General features: G+C 43.4%; 1 protein-coding gene across 1 annotated transcript; it reads right to left on the reverse strand.

Annotated features, from left to right (window-relative positions):
* Nucleotides 1-1,692: 1,692 nt before the first annotated feature.
* On the reverse strand, nt 1,693-9,750 carry vim (vimentin). Its single transcript, NM_001140475.1, is given in 9 exon segments — nt 1,693-2,290; nt 2,520-2,602; nt 2,969-3,012; nt 3,386-3,606; nt 4,167-4,292; nt 5,201-5,362; nt 5,985-6,080; nt 8,396-8,456; nt 9,094-9,750. Coding segments are annotated over 9 exon segments (1,389 nt in total). The 5' UTR covers nt 9,648-9,750; the 3' UTR covers nt 1,693-2,248.
* Nucleotides 9,751-9,781: the final 31 nt, after the last annotated feature.

Genomic DNA, 9,781 nt, shown 5'->3' on the forward strand with positions numbered 1-9,781 from the left:
AGTCATTGGGCATTCAATAAGGGCATCGAATATTTTTTCTACACACATTTGAACTTAAATCCAATGACATGGTGAAACGTTTTGTTGATTTCACATAAATCAAAACTAGATGAACTAACGTCTGTGCCCAGTGGAAGGCTACTACAAAAATGACCATAGAATAAAGTGTGGATGCATGGATTATGTGAGCAGCGCTAACATGTTTAGATTGATGAATATGATTGACTTAGGTAGGCCTAGGTGTGGGTGTATGTGCTTTGATTCAGCATTTTCCACTAGGAGGTAGTCAAAGACAGGAAATCTACTCAGGAACTACAGATTGTAGACTACCTGCACTACCTTTTGACAAGAGCCATATGGGCCCTGGTTAAAAGTGCCGCACTATAAGGCATAGCGTGCCATTTGGGGCACAGACCTGGTTGCCAACACAATTTATGATGAACTACTCATTTACTCCGCCACACAGCAGGAGTATGTGGATTTATGTCCAGGCTATGTAGAGAATAGGGCTTAAATTAGTTCTTTAAATGCCCTGATACCAAGACAGCGTCACTAGTGGGAATGAAGCAGTCTGAAAACAGATCTAACCCGAAACAGCACCCTTTCGGGTTTTTGGCTGTCTCGGTCCCAGAATACTCACAGGAATGTTACCCCCAAATAGAGGTCAGAGGGACTATCAAGGGACTGAGCTCTTGATCCAGCTTTCTTGTGATTGGTGCAAAGGGACAAGGGTTAGAGTGAGGAAGTTAGAAACATGAGCTTGAGAGGTTCAATGCTTGTTAGCATCCTAGTAGAGACCATGGTTTTGTGCTTAGTTCCCCCACAATTAGTCCACCTACTTATTGCTAAGCTGCATCTTGCACTTAATGTATAGTGACCATTCCTCATGACCATTACATTACCTACCAAATGCATGAGAACTCAATAAGGTAGAATGACAACTCTACCAAGCTGTATTTAGCTCGCTCATGCGGTTGTCTGGGGTTATAGAGAGCAGGGTTTGGGAGGTTGCCTTAGTGCGAGTAAGCAGGACCTGACATTACTGTCTTTTTGATAATGCTCTGTCACTTCCTCCACTGTAGAGGGCCAGGAGATAGGCAGCGGAAACAGATGTGGACTTGGTAATTATCAAGAGGACAGTTGTGTAGGGCCCTAAGGTTTCATGATAGTGTTTAAGTCCAAGTTTGAACTTTGTAGTAGATAAATATAACAATAAACATAGCATACTAGCAGTGTGGAATTGGAATTTACCCCAATTCTTGAATGCACTCATGAAGTGGAGAATTTGTTTAATTCAAGTTATGGAAATGAAATTAGACTGAATTGGAATTGAAACATTTAATCTTTGGAATTCCATATTTTCACATTACCCATGATGGAATTAATGCACTCACTATCAAAATGTTGACTCCAGGATTTGTTTTAAATCATTTCAACTTGTATCTAAATTTCCAGTGTAGCTAGGCTGTCTGAACACTGACATGATCAGCCTGAAAGCCTGAGGGAATTGAATTTGAGGAATTGTCAGTGATAATATTGACTTGGGAAATTAATTATTGGAATTTACCTAACATAGGAATTGAGACTGACCTGGAATTTGAATTAAACAGAATAGGAATTAATCAACACTAAGTACTAGTACTTCAGCCATTAAACTAAAAGAAAGTATAATTCAAGACACCTCAGAATGGATTTTATTTTCCTCAAAGCTTTATTGACTTACAGAAGCGTTGACAGTTTGGTGTTGGTCTTGTTTGTGTACATGAAACAGTGCTTCAATCCTTTCCATGATTTTGGTAAATTAGAATAGAAAAACAGCCATTGCTCAAAGTGTTGCTATGGTCTAAGTCTAACAGCTCAAGTGTAAACTAGAGACTCAGTGTGGTTGCATCACAAATGACACCCTATTCCCTTAGTGCACTACTTTCACTAGAGCCCTATAAAAAGTACAGCGCTATAACAGAAAAAGTGTCATTTGAGACTTGCCCAGTGTCTGTGGTCAAACAGAAACATTCAGTAAAGCTGGTTTCATCTCCTCTAAACAGTGTCTAGCCTACCTAGCAACAACCCTACCAGATCAGCAAGTACCCTAACGTGTCAAAAAGGCACTTTTAAAGCTGTTTTTGTTTAGTTTTACTCACAACAGAAATATCCCATTTTGCCTTCTCATCCCCCAACAGTGTATTTTTCCCCCAGTATGCTGCTGCTAACTATTTTCTCTTCTCAATAGAGACATGCTATGTGATGTTCACTCCAAGTCATCATGGTTCTGGGTGGACTCATTGATCACCTGATGATGAGAGGGAGGTTATAGTCAGTATGGCAACACAACTTGCAGCTTAGAGGTATAATGCATAATAACTTGTCATAACAATGTATGTGCCTTTATGATGTCTTAGTATCAGGCCTCAGTGGACTTATGTCTAACATGAAAGTTGAATGGACAGACTTAAAACTCAGCCTTCACTGATGTTATGTATTCTTAAATTCTATAGACTTAAATGGAGTCTAGTACTTACATGACCATCTCTAGTTTCAATGGTCTTGATCACAACCTTCTTTGACATGTTGTCAATCATTGGTCTTGCCTCAAGCATGGATTCTGCAATAAGACAAAATATTGAATAGAGTGCAACTTGGATAAATGATATTAAAATGTTCCACTCAAGACAACACCATATGATTAACCGTTCTAGTCAAATCAGTAACTGAATTGAATTATTGCATACAACCTTTATGTCGCCATATAAGTGGTTACATTCCATTACATAATTTCTCTTTGAGAAGGACTTTCAGAGTCCCATCTACCAATAATTCAAAGGCTCAGCTGCATCACTCCGAGGTTATATGAGGATAGTGCTGCTGGTTCTCTGGTGAAGTTGTCAAGCTAGTGTTAAGTATATCCTCATGACTAACATTTCCACAGGAGGTAGTGCTCTGTTCTAAAGCTTTATCAAAGGGAACCTACCTCTCAGGTTAAATGATGAGAAGTTGGGCATGGGAGTGGTGATTCTAGGAGGGTTAAAGAGACAGGGGGTAGGAGAGAAGGAAAAGCGCATTAGACGTCTGAGGTTGAGAAACTGGCATGCAAACCACAGAAACACTAATCTTCCTTACAGGCCCATTTAATACGCTTATCTACAGTCCAGAGGAGAACACAAGATAAAACCTGTTTGTTTCAGTCTTGACTCATCTGTCTCTAGTATAAGCCACCATAAACACCAACACAGGCAAATATATTTCCCTATATACATACACACCTCCCTCTTTCCCCCCTCATTAACTCTACATCCTCATTCTCTGCCCTCTTTCTACTTTCTGTTTATGTCACCTGCTCCCCTCCCGCTCCAGCAGCTTGGTAGGCATCTGTTCATCATGACCTCACCTGCTCTCCTCTCCCTCCAGCAGCTTCCTGTAGGTGGCGATCTCTATGTCCAGGGCCATCTTGACATTGAGAAGGTCCTGGTACTCTCTGAGGTGACGGGCCATCTCATCCTTCATGTTCCTGATGTCGTCCTCCAGGCGAGAGATGGTGTCCTGGAAGTTATTAGCCTCGCAGCCAAAGCTCTCCTCCAGCTCCCTCATCTGACGCTCCATGGACTCATTCTACACATCATAGGTTGATAAGAGATGACTGATTGTCTCAGGTTAAATTACGCTATGCTCTCATATATAGGTTTCCCTGAGATGTGGCTGTAGGAGTCGAAGTAAATATATAGTAGAGACAGGGAAGGACTAGCTCCATGACAGGTCATTGTCTGAGGTAAAGGGATGCTACACTGTAGTACATTTCAAAATGCTCTGCAAGGACACTTCCAGAAATTCCGTTAACATTGTATTGCATCTGGGTTGTTAAAATCACATCTTGGGAGGACACCAGAATGCATTCAGTCAGCCGAGGTTGTTTTGCTAGTCTATTTTTGCATTCAACCACTCATTTCATTAAAGTTGCATTTCATCTGACTCAGCACAGGAGATGTTCTGCCAGTACTCCTCACTCTAGTAGTACACTACATTTCCTCTGGAGTGAGACGTAGGGTTTGCTGGAGACTCACTAGCGAGGCGCTTTTCATATGGTGTTTGCTCCACTAGGAGCTGAAAGGAATAAGTAATGTCAGTCAATAGAGGAAGTGAACAGGGATAGTGGTTGCACAGGAAGTACTTACAGTTCCTTTGAGAGAGTCCACCTCACAGGTTAGGGCCTGTACCTGACGCCTGTACTCATTAGCCTCCTGCTTGGCCTGCCGGATGGCATCGGTGTTACGGTTCGCAGCCTCCGACAGGTCAGCAAACTGAGGGGGATGGGGAGAAATAAAGATAGATGGGAGAGCGAAAGAAAGCAGGCAGAGAGGCCTTGTTAGTTGTCATTAGAGATTAAAAGGCTTTTTTAATTAGCCTTAATTGATGTGTGGGAGTCTGGGAGGCAAGGGGATATAGACAGAAGGTGAGCGTGAGCAAGAGAGGGACTTGTGTGAGAAAACTCTGCTCTACTCCTGAACCCTGAGATTAAAAGGTGAACGCTCAGCCTCTTTCTCACCCTGGCTGTAAGCCCAGACGTTTAGCCTTAACGCGAAACAGGCAATTTGTCTCTCGCCCTCTGAAAACACTTTTACATTATCCAATATGCATTGTCCTCAAATGTTTCCATTTTAGGTTCCCATTGAGAAGATCAATATGCTTTAGAGCAATGCACCCTGCGGTCGCAGACCATTGTCATTGACTCAGTGAGTGGTCAGCTGTCCACTCAATCCACTGAGCCCTACAGCACCATCTGGCCTGTTAGGAGACTGAAAAGATAATCCTACAAGGAAAAGCCCTGCTAGACATTTCTACTCTGTCATCCATAGAGTGATCATTGATGCAGCTGCACACCAGAACTGCTACAGTGCATTGTCATGGTAGGACAGCTTTGGATTCGTAAAACAGTTAACTAAAGAGCATTTGCAATCAATCTTCAAAGATTTAAAAGCCTGATGTTGTTCAGCTCCATAGCAAGACACTAGCCTACTACATCCTCTAAAAGTATAAACGTTCATTCTGATTAGTGACAGACGGGGCCAAAGAGACACGAAGCCAGTGTGAGGGATTGAACGACAGGTAGAGGACAGACAGTGTGAGGGAGACAGATGCATCCCAAATAGCACCCCATTCAGATCACTACTTTTGACCAAAGCCATTATGTGAGTGAGGGGGTACTGACCTTGGACTTGTACCAGTCTTCAGACTCCTGGAGGTTCCTGCTGGCCAGGGTCTCGTACTGCACACGCACGTCCCTCAGGGCAGCTGTCAGATCAGGCTTAGCCACATCCATATCGATCTGGACATGGTGATCCTGGATCTGTGCCTGCAGCTCAGCAACCTCCTACAGAGTGGATAAAGGAGAGGGACGGTTACAATCCTGATCTTAGATCAGAAGGTTACCTCACTGGCTAACGTCCAATAATGTACCGTGGTCACAGGTGTGTTTGTTACAGTATACTCAATGTAGATGGGTAACTTGAGATGTAAACCACCATATTCAGCCAAACACCTTCAAACGGGATTTTTCAAACTGATTTTGCTGAAAACTTCCTGTGTGGGGGTTTTCCCCCTTGAGCTAAGTCTTTGCGCCACCTGGCATGCATTTATCCTCTAGACAGTAATTCCCCAGACTTCCGATCCGTTGAGAGTGTGTAATCACCATGGCAATGACCCTGCTGGCCAGGCCAATACCATGATCCTCTTAGGCCTTGGTGACGGCGGAGGTGGCCGGACAGACTGTCTGAACTTGGCACAGGTAGGGGTGTAAGGTTAGCTGGACAGACTGTTAAGTGACAACACTATGAGGACAGGTGATGTCTATGATGTCTGTTGGGACAGGTGGGAGGTGTCAGGTGAGACACTAATATGGTCATTCAGCTTCCTAATAAACACTAACTATCCATTGGGACGTGTGGGTGTCAGGTAAGGTTGGAGGGGCAGGTGTTAACCACTGTCATAGTCACCTCGTCATGCAGCTTCCTGAGGAAGAGGATTTCCTCCTGAAGAGACTCCACCTTCCTCTCCAGGTCGAGACGAGCAAGGGAGGCATTGTCCACATCCTACACACAGGAAAAATTTTGTACAACGTTTTACATCACATTCTAGATCCCGTACAGTGGCATTGCAGAAAATAGTGGTCCACATCCTCAATACTGAACCACATGGCATAAATGGCCCACTGTAGCTCAGTTGCTAGAGCATGGCACTTGCAATGCTAGGATAGTGGGTTCAAACCCAAATCACTTGAGGGTTTCATGTCATATCAAAATGCTATGTCCACCTCACTCTCAAAGACAAGTTCAGTCAAATGTAACAAATAACTCAATTTTTAATAAAGTAATGTACAAATTATACATGTGACAATGTTATAATTCAATAAAGTCCTGAGTCATTTAGCAGGTGGTCTTATCAAAAGGGATTTACACTAAGTGCATTCATTTTAAGATTGTGGTTGTCACCTCACGATCAGAGTTAAAAATACAGGATACAAACATTCCATGCCAGGTAAACAATGGCTATATAGCATTTTGCAACAAATATTATTTTCATACACATAAAATCTATTAAGCATTTTTTTTTGCACATACACGATGCAATCATTTGATGAAAAACCACAAATGTGAAAAGTGTGTATATAGCATTTTAAAAATAAACTAATATATTATACAAAATGCCTTTAATCAATTTTCCAAATCCAGAGACATGGTCTCCTTACTACGTCTCAGGTAACTTCTGTATAATGCATTGTATTACACCCATATTTCTCACATCTTGAAGGCCTGTCAGTGCTGATCATCTTGAGCCAAACTCCCAGCTTCCTGTACTGTCACAGCAACACCATGACATTAAATCACAGAAGCATTAATTTCCTGTATTTAAAAGCCCCAATGAGGAATAAGTGAACAAGCAGCGTAGTTACTGGGGGAAAATAATTAGTCAGGAAACATAAAAATATATTAAAAAATAAAAAAAAAATCAGCCTCATGTCAATAAAGCTCAATTTCTAAGTCTTTCCAGCGTAAGTGCCTTGCTGCTGGACACACATACAGATTGCTGGCCTCTGGTCTCGGCTCTGTCACCCTCTGGCCCGGATCTGGAGAGCCCTTGTTGCCAGCGCCAGATGTACTTGAACAAACACTGTCTCAGTTTGTCTGCTGCCTGCCAGCCGACCAGTGTGCGGAGGTCAGTCAGTGCCGCTCACCCACCCCTCCTCATCCCCGCCACTGGTACCGCCCACCCAGACAACAGCTTGCTTTGTCATTTAACCCACAACCCCCCTCTCCATCTCCTCATCAACAGAACAGAAACAATGGCATTGGAGAGTCAGCTTTCCTGCCATAATTTCCGACTGGGACAAAGCTGTCCATTGAGCTCTGTGTTTAAAACAGACAGTGAAACGGTGGCTGGCCCGGAACAGACCTGGATGGAGGAGAGCTGCTGTGGACCTTCCTGTTCAGTTCTGACAGCCGTTTCAACAGCTGGGTTCTTGTAACATTATATTTGACAACCTCACCACACTAAGTGTTCCACTGGCAATTCCCCAAGGGGAGAACAAAGGGATAAAAAAAGCAATTTAGGTTAGAAAGTGGCATCTTGATGAGTAGTATCCATAGAATTATGTATTAGGTTGTGTATATGTTATCAGGGAGGGCCACTTGATTCCATGTCCTCTCCAAAACAAAATTGTATTGCTCATTTGAATGGGACTGCATTCTGAATGGGGAGCCCACTGAGGTAAGAGAGGATCAATAACCACCAAGGTCCTCAGTAACAAAGCTGCTCCTCACTGCAATGCCACCAAATGAATGAAAACCAATGGAGATTTGATCTAAATCATCAAAATACCTTCTAAAATGTCAAGAGTAACACTTGAGTAGCCAGCATCAGTGGAAAGGCAGTCATTCTAATGTAAACTGCACATATTTCCCCCCCCATGAGTGAACAGCAAAAAAATATATTTTACCAGGGCGTGCCACTGAGACCAATGTCTCTTTTGCAAGGGAGGCCTGCATCTTACAATTACATACACTCGTGTCAAAATGACTTTGGTCAAATGGAGTTGGTTGCAACACACCCAACATGGCTGACTGTTCCACGAGATTGTCACTGGAGGTGAAACATCTCTACATAGGACCTACGCTACCACGCAAGGCAACTTCATCAGGCATGAAGTTAATCTTCACATTTCAAAAGACATGCTTTAGTAGGAAAAACAACCACAAGTATTCAGTATGAAATGAACTGGACTATGTAGTTTACTGTTGAAAATAAAATAAGAGATGGTGTCACATGTTTAAAAATAATGTTTGTTGTGTTTACACTTTTTTTTTTATGAAGAATGAAGGAATACTGTGAATGGGACTTTCTACCATACCTGTCTGAAGCTCTGCAGGTTGTGCTCCGCTTCCTCTTTCTGGATCATCTCATCTTGAAGCCTGAAAATAGCATTAGAGAGTATTATATAATGCATTTCAATTGCCACACCCACATTTGGTGGGGAAGTCCTGAAGTATGGAAGGCTGTAGTGTTGAGTTCCCAACTGTAATATCACCATAACAGCTTGAGTCTTTTATCTGAGGTTACTTTCACCAATAACTTACTCTTTGCAATCGGCTACAACGTTATTATATGCCTTCTTTGCCATATATGTGATTATTTGAAGTGTACGAAAGGAAAATCGTTCCCCTTTCTTTAAAAACAGCTAAAATAGTCCAATGGAAAGTTGCCATTGGAAGAATGAGCTCATTTAAGTATTTCGTGATTGCATAATATGTTCAGTGCAAAACTGCATCCAGGCCTTGAACAAAACAGCTAAAGCTATGACAGTGAAGAGCGCTTAAAAGCCCTTAATCTGCGTGTAGTTCTGGGGCTGTGGGCTAATGGCTTTACAAAGAACTAAAGAATGCATGGGCCGTTGCCAAGAGAAACATTTTTGGGGAATTAATGAATGCACTCCAACAAAGGTCTTGTGGAACAAAAAGTGAAGGGACGTGTAGTCGCATTAATAGTTCATATAGTGTTTCAGCGATGGGGGGGGGGGCATTTAGAAAATGAAATACATTGGTTGCCTACTTCTCTCTGAGCCTCTCGATGTCCTCTCCCAGGTTGTCCCGGTCCACTTCGACATGGGCTTTCTCATTGGTGAGCTGGTCCACCTGCCTCCGCAGATCCCTCATCTCATCCTCGTACAGATCACCGATACGGGACGCGCCTTTGCCCTTCAGCTGCTCCAGCTCTGCTAACAGGATCTTGTTTTGCTGCTCCAGAAAGCGCACTTTGTCGATGTAGCTGGCGAACCGGTCATTGAGGTGCTGCATCTCCGCCTTCTCGTTGGTCCGGTTGGCTTTGAACTCCGAGTTGATGGCATCGGACAGGGCGAAATCCACCGTTTCCGACGAGAGCCGGGGCATCGGGGCGCTGCTGCGAAGACGGATATTCTTGGAGGCGTAGATGCTCGGCGGAGCGGAGGAGACGCTGTAGGACATCCGAGAGGAGCGCACCGGGCTCGAGTACTGGCGGCTAGACAAGGTGGACCGAGCCATCCCGACACCGGGCCGTCCTTCGCCGCCGAACATCCTCTTGTAAGAAGATGAAGAGGTGGTTTGCCTGTTGGTTGTCCGGTTCATATTGTAATCCTTTGGTCCCTAAGGTTTCTTCTTTCTTAAAAAAAGTGGTGTAAATGCCTTCTCTCAAACTGGACTTCCACTTCAGTGTGTGATAAAACCTCTGAACAGTACTACCCCAGCGAGAACTCTGCAGT

Source organism: Salmo salar, chromosome ssa19, assembly GCF_905237065.1.
Source record: "Salmo salar chromosome ssa19, Ssal_v3.1, whole genome shotgun sequence".
In the NCBI taxonomy this organism is placed as follows: domain Eukaryota; kingdom Metazoa; phylum Chordata; class Actinopteri; order Salmoniformes; family Salmonidae; genus Salmo; species Salmo salar.